The sequence below is a fragment of the Triticum urartu genome, chromosome 5A (genome assembly GCF_056163025.1).
Source record: "Triticum urartu cultivar PI428250 chromosome 5A, HENAU_Tu73, whole genome shotgun sequence".
NCBI lineage: Eukaryota > Viridiplantae > Streptophyta > Magnoliopsida > Poales > Poaceae > Triticum > Triticum urartu.
This window is the reverse complement of record NC_141877.1, coordinates 422,067,237-422,078,710: the sequence shown is the minus strand read 5'-3', so window position 1 is coordinate 422,078,710 and position 11,474 is coordinate 422,067,237. Positions and strand designations below refer to the sequence as shown.

General features: G+C 40.6%; 1 protein-coding gene across 1 annotated transcript; it reads left to right on the top strand.

The window, feature by feature from the left end:
* The first annotated feature begins 6,791 nt into the window (after window positions 1-6,791).
* Window positions 6,792-7,377, top strand: LOC147971707 (uncharacterized). The gene is made up of 2 exons (XM_087522835.1): window positions 6,792-6,956; window positions 7,048-7,377. The coding sequence occupies exons 1-2, from the start codon at window positions 6,792-6,794 to the stop codon at window positions 7,375-7,377; spliced, it is 495 nt and encodes a 164-aa protein (XP_087378961.1).
* Window positions 7,378-11,474: the final 4,097 nt, after the last annotated feature.

Below are 11,474 nucleotides of genomic sequence, written 5' to 3'. Positions count from 1 at the left end.
AACAAGTTAGACGTCATCTACTTTGTTGTTGCAAGTTTTACGTGGCTGCTATGGGCTGAGCAAGAACCGTTCTTACCTACGCATCAAAAACCACAACGCGGTATAGTGCTTGCTTTTTGATCTTCAGAAAGAACCATGTTCATTGAATCCGATTCAACTAAAGCTAGAGAAACAGACACCCACCTAGCCACGTGTGTGCGAAGCACGTCGGTAAAACCAGTCTCGCGTAAGCGTATGCATAATGTTGGTCTGGGCCGCTTCATCCAACAATGCCGCTGAATCAAGAATCAACTAGTGACGGCAAGCAATATGTATATACCCACGCCCACAACTCCTTTGTGTTCTACTCGTGCATATAACATCTACGCATAAACCTGGCTCTGATACCACTGTTGGGGAACATAGTAATTTCAAAAAAAATCCTACGCACACACAATATCATGGTGATGCATAGCAACAAAAGAGGAGAGTATCGTCCACGTGCCCTCGTAGACCATAAGCAGAAGCGTTATGAGAACGCGGTTGATGTAGTCATACGTCTTCACGATCCGATCGATCCAAGTACCGAATGTACGGCACCTTCGAGTTCAGCACACGTTCAGCTCGATGACGTCCCACGAACTCCGATCCAACAAAGCTTCACGGGAGAGTTCCGTCAGCATGACAGCATGATGATGGTGATGATGTTGCTACCGACGCAGGGCTTCGCCTAAGCACCGCTATGATATGATCGAGGTGGATTATGATGGAGGGGGGCACCGCACACGGCTTGGAACAATCAACTTGTGTGTCCTAGGGTGCCCCCCCCCCCCCCGTATATAAAGGAGTGGAGGAGGGGGAGGGCCAGCCCTCTACTATGGCGCGCCCTGGGGAGTCCTACTCCCACCAGGAGTAGGATTCCCCCCTTCCATGTAGTAGGAGTAGGAGAGAAGGAAAGGGAAAAGAGAAGAGAAGGAAGGAGGGGGCGTGGCCCCTCCCACTAGTCCAATTCAGACTAAGCCTTGGGGGTGTAGTCTCCCCTCTCTCTTTCCCCTAAAGCCCAATAAGGCCCATATACTCCCCGGCGAATTCCCGTAACTCTCAGGTACTCCAAAAAATACCCGAATCACTCGAAATCTTTCCGATGTCCGAATATAGTCGTCCAATATATCGATCTTTACGTCTCGATCATTTAGAGACTCCTCGTCATGTCCCCGATCTCATCTGGGACTCCGAACTACCTTCGGTACATCAAAACACATAAACTCATATTACCAATCGTCACCGAACGTTAAGCGTGCGGACCCTACGGGTTCGAGAACTATGTAGACATGACCGAGACACGTCTCCGGTCAATAACCAATAGCGGAACCTGGATGTTCATATTGGCTCCTACATATTCTACGAAGATCTTTATCGGTCAAACCGCATAACAACATACGTTGTTCCCTTTGTCATCTGTATGTTACTTGCCCGAGATTCGATCGTCGGTATCTCAATACCTAGCTCAATCTCGTTACCGGCAAGTCTCTTTACTCGTTCCGTAATACATCATCCTGCAACTAACTCATTAGTTGCATTGCTTGCAAGGCTTATAGTGATGTGCATTACCGAGAGGGCCCAGAGATACCTCTCCGACAATCGGAGTGACAAATCCTAATCTCGATCTATGTCAACTCAACAAGTACCATCGGAGACACCTATAGAGCACCTTTATAATCACCCAATTACGTTGTGACGTTTGGTAGCACACAAAGTGTTCCTCCGGTAATCGGGAGTTGCATAATCTCATAGTCATAGGAACATGTATAAGTTATGAAGAAAGCAATAGCAAAAAACTAAACGACCATTGTGATAAGCTAACAGATGGGTCAAGTCAATCACATCATTCTCTAATGATGTGATCCCGTTCATCAAATGACAACTCTTGTCCATGGCTAGGAAACTTAACCATCTTTGATTAACGAGCTAGTCAAGTAGAGGCATACTAGTGACACTCTGTTTGTCTATGTATTCACACATGTACTAAGTTTCTGGTTAATACAATTCTAGCATGAATAATAAACATTTATCATGATATAAGAAAATAAATAATAACTTTATTATTGCCTCTAGGGCATATTTCCTTTAGTTTCTAGGATCCACTACGTGTGCGACCAATATCCACTGCACACACGACTTTCTCTTGAAAAATGTTTGTGTTAGGCCACCTTGCGCAAACGTTTATCACATAAAAAGTGTGTGTGGTGGACAACCTTTGCCACACAGTTTCTTTCTACGCATCGTGTGTGATGCATTCAATAACGCAAACGATAAAATTATTAATATCGTGTGCAATGGCAACGCTATCAGAAATGATTTACCAGGAAAAATTGTGTGTGATGTACCTGTGAACGGAAACGTTTTCCTTGAAGCGACTATGTGGGATGTACATACGAATGAAAATGTTTAGCGGGGACTGACTGTGTGGTATGTACTTGCGACCAGAAACAATTTCGCCGTATAATTGTATTTTTTAGCTGTACTATACGTATTTCCGTATTTGAGCGCTCGTCGGTCGCACACGACCTCATTTTGCCGAATGTGTGTGCCAGGAGGGCATATCCCCGACGGTTTCTGGGTCGTGTGGGAAGGACCCCCCCTATCGCCCACACTCACTTGGCGACGGTTCCAGGCCGTCGCGGAAAGGGGTTAAAAATCGTATGTTTAGGACCGACGCGCACCAGTGCATGATGAGTTATTTAAGAGAGATTTGCAATCTCATGGTATTGATAGATCTTGGTACAACAATTTCGATGGTTTTCATTAAGAGAACTATGGTGTTGAGATGAATAAAAGTTAGAATTCTTAGGACTATTGTGGACAGGGTTCAAGTGTTGATGGGGTTCAGACTGGGGTATAGGAAATAATGGGCAAAAGTTAAATTTAGAGGTGGGCTCCTCTCAGAAGAGAGGGGGTGATATCTCAGGAGCTTCTTGCTCGAATAACCCCTCCCCCCCCCCTCCCTGGAGGTCAGAATAAGAACAAGATAATGCATGATTTGGTTCAGCAACCACAGTGGCTTCGGTCCCTTCTTTCCTAGTTTTCTCAGAGCTGTCAGCACACTCCATGCTTCTAAACCTAGTTCTTCCAACTCGGGAGATCAGATACATGTGTCTACAAGTGGTCCTAATGTAGGCAAAAAATGTTGGGGTTGATGCTTTTTTTTATGATGGTGGTGTGTAAAATGTTGTGGGAGCTGCTGGTTCAGGTGGAGGCAACCAGAGGAAGAGTTTGGTTCTAGAAGATCTACGGGCGGTCTAGGATGATGCAGGAGAGTAGTGGAAGTGGAAATTTCAGTAGGCGGCCTTGCAGCAAGTGAAAGGACACTAGACATACCACTAAAGAGTCCAAGTTGGAGCATTGTGTGATTTGTGAAAAGGACACACATATTGCTGATGATTGTGCTTGGCTTAGTAGATGAAACTTGTGCTAAATATGTTGGTTATATGCTACTAAAAGATTGGGTGTGCTTCCCGTGCAAAACACTAAAAATGTGTTGATTGTGGACCATATCAATCCAGTGGCTGCTGTGAGGATTAAGCCTAGAAACATAAATGAGACTCAATTTCTTCAAGGTTTTAACAACATGTTCAGCTAAAGCAAGCAATGGAGAGCCAAAAGCCATGAGAAGAACTGTTATTTGATGATATTCTCTAACAAACTCAAACTAGTGGAACTTTCCAAATTTGGAGTTTTTTTGGGACTCGTGTTGTTATCCATGTTCGGAGTTGGTCTTTATAGTCAAGCTGTTGGGAAACTACATACTTTGAGGTTTAAGTTTGGTAAAGTCCATGAATGTTGTAGACATTTCTTTGGTATGTTTGAGACATCTGCCTTACTTGGTTGGTTAGTCATGTACTAGTGATCGACATGGACACTATCGCACTGGAAAAGGTGAGAGCTAAAGTGGGAGTCAGAGATATGAATCAAAGGTGGCAAAATGGGCTGGTCCTAGCGTGCTAGCCTGATAGCCCGCGTGCCCGACATGTTTATAATCGGGTCATGCCGATACGTGGTCTGCCTAGGGACATGTCTGGGCGAGTGGCTGGGCACGAGTGCCGACATGGCACGACATATTTAGTTTTCTTAATTTTATATATATTTATTTATAAAACCAATAGACTGAATATAGGCCCAAAACAACCCAATATGTTGAATCCTACGAGGGGCGGGCAAAATGTGCCACAGACCGACCCGTTTACTAAGGGGATCATGCCTGGGCTGGGGAGCTAGACATGTGTGCCAGCCCGGCAATGCCCATATAGTTGGTGTGCCTGGGTGGGCCATGTCATGCCTGGCCCGTGTAGCTCAAGTTGTGTCGTGATGGGCCGGCCCATCTGGCCAGGTTTGATATGAATAGAATTCCACCACACATAAAAACTACAGCCAAAGATCTTATGAAAAAACATTTTTTTACAAAAGTACATAACTGAAAAAGGTAAACATAAAGAAGAAAAAATGGAAAATGAGAAAAAAAGAAAAAAGAAGAAGAAAAATAAAAAACAAGTAAACCTAAATAAGGTTGGGATGGGGGAGCGTCCAACACGCGACATGTAGCATCGTTAGGGCGCACTTTGTGGCACACTCCCATGCCCTAAAAGTGGTCGTTGGATGTCTCGGGCATAACCCCTAATTAAGAGCCCCCTCGTTTTCGCTATCTTTGTTTTTCTTCTCTTTCGGCCTTTTGCAAAACTTTGGCATGTATCTGGCCCAACTAGTGCAATATTCCAAGAGAATCCATCGCTAGGGCTATATATCATTTACTGCGATGACACCATATGTCTTGCCTGTGGGGTTTGCCTCTAGCGTAGGATTATGTGGCTGCCCAGTAAGCGTGCATCATAGATCATTTTTCTTACGTGGCATTAGTTCAATAATTTCATTCTGATTTTTTCGTGGGGTTCTCTATTCGTTTCAAAAGTTGTGTGTCGGATTTTGCCTTTTTTTTGTTACATTATCAACCTTTTCTAAATACATGTTAAATACTTTTCAAATATAGGTTGAACATTTTTAATATACACGTTAAACATCTTCCAAATACATGTTGCACATTTTGCAAAATGGACAATGAATTTCTTAATACACATATTATTATTATTATTATTATTATTATTATTATTATTATTATTATTATTATTCCCTTTTTTTATTTCAACAAAATGTAAAATTTTCTAATAAATGATAAAACATTAACACACATTTGTAAATTTTCATAAAAACTATTAAATTTTTATAATAACATGCAACATTGTTTTTACGTTTAAGAACATTTTGTAAATTGCACAAACGTTTTTATAAGACATGAAGAACATTTTTAAGCAAATGTTGATTTTTTTTTTCAAAAGTGTCATCAACTTTTTTCTAAAAGTGCAACATTTTTTAGTGTTGCGAATATATTTTAAAAGTGACAAAAATTAAAGAGTGTGAACATTTTTCTAAAATAACACGAACAACTTTTCTGAAAGTTATGGACATTTTTCTAGAACTGCGAGCAGAACATTTTAACACTCCCTGAATATTTTATAATACACGGTGAATTTTTTATTAAATCTTTTTATATAAAATTAATTAAATGAAAATATTTTCAACTAATGTGTTTTCGAGCATTTTCAAAAAAAAATATAAAGAAAAATCAACCAGAAAAACCTACGTAGCTGCTAAGCTAGTAATCAGTTTTATTAGGGGGGGGGGGGGGGGGGCGGGGCAGGTAGTTTTTTTTTTCTTTGAGGAGGGAAGACAGGCGGGAACATATCTGGTGCACCCGCACTTGTGGTGCTACCAGTGCATCGGGTGCCATAGAATATATTTTTACAATCTGAAAAAAAAATCTAACATGTTGACACAACATTAATGTATGATGTCACAAAATTTTGTATAAAAAATTAAAATATTTCTTGAGATACAAAAGTGCCAAATTTGATATCAGTGGGCAAAATCTAAAACCCAAATTATGTTATCTACTATTTAGTGTTGAATTTTCATTTTTGTTTTTCGAGCTATATTTAGAATTTTGATTTGAAATTGTGTGACAATCTACATTGATGTTGTATGAGTGTGCTAATTTTTTAAAACATTTTAAAAGCACAATATGAGTTCCGTGCACCGATAGCATCACAAGCTCCGATGCACCAGATAATTTCCCGAGCCAGATAGGTAAGGCTCACATTCTAGTAGACGTCTCTACATATGTCTGGCCCATTTAGAGCAACTCTAGCAGACCCCGCATCCCGCTCCGACCTGTAAAATAACCGTCAAAATGCGGGTCGGGGCGAAAAAACCAGCCCGATCAGACCATGCATCCCGCCCCGGCCCGCAAAAAATTTTAGGAGGCGCGGCAAAATCCCGAATCCAACCCAGGAAAACGCGGGTTTCCGCCTCGCGGCTGCGGTGCCCTGCATATAAGCGGAAGCGGTTGGTGGGGGGACATTTCATCCCGCGCTTTCTTCCACCAACCACCTCTCCTCTTCCCCCTCGCGCCGCCGCCGGCCGCCGCCCAAGATTCCGGCGAAAGCAGCCGGCAGAAGCATGCCGGAAGACCGCCACACGCACGAGGCCTCCCCTCCCCCCCCCCCCCCCCCCGCGTCGGCGGGCCGCCGGATTTGGAGATCTGCGTCACTTCATCGCGGGCCGCCGGATTTGGCTTTTCCGGCCGCCGGTTGCTGCCCCAAGCGATGGAGTGATCGGGAAGCCTCTCCCGCAGCCCAGGCAAGGGCGCATCGCCGCATGCAGGTACTGCTTCGTCCGCCCGCCGCCGCCGAAGGTTTGCGTGCATGGATTCATCCGGCCGTCCACCGGGGACGGCGCTCGCGCGGCGTCTTTGTGGCTTGCCGATGTCGTTCATAGAGTGCGACGACTGCACGCGGAAAGTGCTGCGGCTCACTTCGGGCACGCTGAAACACCCCGGATGGGTGTTCTTCAAATGCGAAAACGACGTGGTACATGCACTTGCGGTAGCTCATTTTGATAGCTCATTATTTGGTTCAATTGCGGTAATTCATTTTGAACATGCTCACTCATTGTGTGTAGGAAGATGGATGCTCATTTTGGTTTTGGGAAGGCGAACACATTGATTTGTTGATAGAAAGAAAATTAATAGATGTTCGTGCACTCCTTAGTAGAATCGAAGGCAATAAATCGGGTGCATGTGCAACTAGAGGGGAAGCAACGTCTACTTCTTTTGAATTAAAGATGAAGAAAGAAGAATGCAAAATCAAGAATCCGCAGATCAACAATGAATGCATGGAGAAGATATTAGTCCAACTAGTGGGAGCAGTTAGGGAAGTTAGACATCTTCTAAAATGCATACTTGTGGTTCTTGTTTTCTTTGGTCTTACTATTCTACCAAAGATTTGGTGATGTCTATGTATCTAATATTGTTGAAAAAGCAAAGAAATGCATTATGTTGGATCTAATTAAGGTGTAAATTTAGGTTTTCCGGATAGGAAGGAGCTGCGCCCAATCAGACCCTGCAAAACTGATTCGTAAAAGAGTATATTCCGCGAATATCTTTTTTTACGGATCCGTTATGCGGGGTCTGCATCTGCGGCCGTCTGTGCCGGTCTGCAAAACCATTTTAGACAGCCGGTCTGCAAAACTATTTTTTCACGAACTGCGAACGCGTTTTATAGACCAACCGGATGCAAGGTTTGCTAGAGTTGCTCTTATATTGGCGCTACAGATGACGCGCTCATAGAGTCGTAAAGCCTACATCTGGCTAATAGTAAGTGCCCCATCCGTCTCGCCGGAAGCTTTTGCTCGTCGTGTAGCTACTGACCCGATCAGTTTTCTTCTTTGGGTCGAGTGAGGCGAGTTCTTCTACTTTTCCACCAAGGCACAGGTGGTCAATGTTAAGTATGGTTTCATCTTTTTCTTTGTTTTTCCTACTTTTTTATTGGTTTTTTTCCTTCTATTATGTCTCGTTTTTACACCAGTTTTCTTCATTCGTGTCATGGTTTTCTTAGTTTTTCTTTTATTTCTTCATTTTTCTTTGTTTCTTTTGTTTGCATCGATTTTCTTTGTTTTGCTTTGTTCCTTTTCAGGTTTGTTTGTTTTCAGTTTTTGCATTTGTTCTGTTCGGTTTCCATTTTTCATGTTTTTATTTTCTATTGAGTGTCTTCATTTAACTTTGTTTCTTTGTCGATTTTTATTGTCTTTTTAACACATGTCAACTTTTTCAGTACACTTTCGACATATTTTGTATACTTCAGAAACATATTCTGTATAGATGTTTTACATTTTTGAAATACATGATTACAATATTTGAGAGTTTATTTTTTAATGTTTACTTTTTCATTGAACATTTTTTGTATATATCCAATATATTTTTTGAATACATGGTCAACATTTTTCAATACATGGTTATGTTTTATCTGAAGTCAATAAACATTTTTTATCACACAATGTACATTTACATATACATTAGCAACAATTTTATATTTATATTTAACATTTTTAATATAAAATATTAAAAGACCCAAAGGGGCAGATTAAATTAATCTTGGCCATCAAATCATGTCAATCGAACGACCTAGACTGCTTCAATGTCGAGCGCTCAACACGTGTAGCGTGCAGTTAATTTCATGCCAAATATAGTGTTAATCACATAATAGCATGCAATATTTGCATGCACTTAATATACTTTCAAATTAACGTGCATTGCGTATACACATTGACTAGTTAATATAAAATCTACATTTTATAAATAAACATTTTTATGTCTACTTTTATTAAATGTATATTGTACATCTTTTGTACACACCAGGAAATTTTTTTGAATACATCAACAACCTTTTTGCTTACACATTGATTTTTTAGTATACACCGGAAACATCTATATGAAAAAAAATCTATACCTCTTTAACATTTTTCAAATATCTGATTAACATTTTCAAAATTTTAAAAGTATTGGTTAATATCTTTTAAATATATGATCAATTTTTTCATTCACATTGTATATTTTTTGTATACATTTTTCATATACATGAGAAACAACTTTTTTCTATACACATTCAACACTTTTCAAATGCTTGATTAATATTTTCAAATATTTTATGTAAAGTCTCTTTTGTAATATACATATTTAGAATATTTGGAATTGCAAAATAAATAAATCAAGAAATGAAAAACCAAAAACATGAAAAATCATATTAAAACGAGGCTATGGCTTGTGCCTCTCGCACGCCTGGGCGAGGCTGCCCTACGTCTCGCTACATGCGAGACATAGGCGCACCCCATAGGACTCGCATCAATTGAGCTATTGTCACACCAAGGAATCCGCATATGCTACATGTCGCCCGTACCAATTTATTTTTTTGAGAGAAAAACTTCCGATTTATTCATCAACTGTCATGGTAGTATAAAAATACTAAAAGTAAAATATATATCCAGATCCGTAGACCACCTAATGACAACTACAAACATTAGAGCGAGCCGAAGGCGCGCCGCTGTCATCGTCCCTCCCTCGTCGGAGCCGAGCAAACTTTATTGTAGTACACAGCCAGAAGTCGTCGTGCTAAGATCCCATGGGACCAGCGCACCAAAAGGCAATCGCCGCCGGTGAAGAGAAGCGTAGATCGGAAGGATTCAACTTGTATACACACGAACACAGAAGAACAAAAATCGGATCCAAATGGATCCACCAAAGACAAACAACGACCGAATCCCATAAGATTGACTGAAGATAAATCTTCACACACCCTTCGATGATGTTAGAAACACCACATGAACGGGGGCTAGGCGAGGGGGACTTTATTCCATCTATAAGAGGCGTCGCCGCATCGTATCTTTAAGAAGGACACAAACCTTAACAAAACTTTAAAAATATCAAAATATAGAGTCCTCCCGTCAGCAAAGACCAGGATCCGCCGCGCCTCTATAGTCCTAAGATCACAGGAGATAAGGTAGACCAATGACGATGCTGGCGGGAGGCAGGAGAAAACCTAGCAAGCTAGGAGCTGCCGCCACTTTGCGTGGTGCGTACAGGCCGTTGTGCCGGTACCAATTCCTAATTAAGTGTGGTTGCTCGCTGTTGCTAGTATCGCATTGTAGGTTCGCTCTGCTCCAGTTTTTATTTTTATTTTTTGTTTCCTTTATTTTTTTTCTTCGGTTTTATTTGTTTTCTTTGTCATTTTTTCTTATTTTAATTTGCTTCCTATTGTTTTATCATTGAGTTTTTTTGGTTTTTCTTCCTTCATTATACTTTCATTTTCTTTTTGTCTTGCTCGGTTTTCATTTTCTCTTTTTGTTCCTTTATCAATTTAGTCGGTTTTGGTTGTTTCAACGGATATCTAACTTCTCTTTGTACACAATCTACATTTCTAGGGCACACGTAAAACCTTTTTTTTATACAAGTTGGACATTGTTCAAATAAATTATGTACATTTTTATTAAAATAATACATGTTTTGAACATTTTTTCGTGTACATTTTCCAAATAAATGTTGTACATTATTTTATGGCCCATAAAAATTCTCTTAAACTATGTGACCATTTCTTTTACCTTGTATAAAAACTTTAGGGTTACTCAAGGAAAAAGTGTAAAAAAATAGAAAATTTACACGCATTTTTAAGAAACACGTGAATATATTATTTTTACAATTCCACGCGCATCTTTTTAACAGAAAATAACCCCTTTTTATCTTACGTGAACATTTTCCAAATTTTATATAACAATTCAAAAATTATCCTATGAACATTTGTTGAAATAAGAGCATATTTCCATAAAACATTACATACATTTTTAGTAGTACAAAACATTTATCAAAATTACATAAACATTTTCTTTACACTGGATACACATTTTTTTCAAAAAAATCGCATATATTTATTTGAAACATGGGAACATCTTTTCATTGTCACGAACATTTTTTTAAGTTATCAACATTGTTTAACTATTTTTTCTAAAGTTCTTACGTAAATTTAAGGTTTTGACATATATGCATTTTTTTGAGAAATTCAAGTGAAGTCAGCATGACGCCAGCGTGACGACCCACATCCTACTAGGAGGGTCCATCACTTGCGCCCTGTAAGCGAGGCTGTTGTCCCTCTCGGAGCAAGCGGCGCATAGAGTCAGTTTGGTTCCCATCCACGCCATTTTTTGCCTGGCCTGGATGGTCCATGGGATATGCCTGGTAGGCGTTTGCTTTGCGTCCTCGAAGAACAGATGGCTGCCTGGCCTGGCCCTCCCTGAGTTGTGTGATTAGCCTGGTTCGGCTAGAAAATAAAATATTTAGCTCAGGCACTTTGATTAGCCTGGCCCAGGCGTTCCATTCTTTGTGCCTGGCATGGTAAAAGTAGTAGTCTGGGAATATTTAATACCTAGAAGCAGTACGGTCTGATCTTTGAAAAGGTTTTTAAGCACTCAACAGGCAGCAACATGCAAGGACACTATCCAAACACCCACACACCAGGCTAGCCTGGTCAGGCACAAATTTCCATCAGTCCAGGCACTATCCA

Bases quoted from the DNA above. Each gene is read 5' to 3' on its own strand.
- LOC147971707 (XM_087522835.1), top strand. From the start codon at position 6,792: ATGGATTCATCCGGCCGTCCACCGGGGACGGCGCTCGCGCGGCGTCTT. The intron at 6,957-7,047 runs GTACATGCACTT...CATTGTGTGTAG, and splicing joins TCAAATGCGAAAACGACGTG to GAAGATGGATGCTCATTTTG.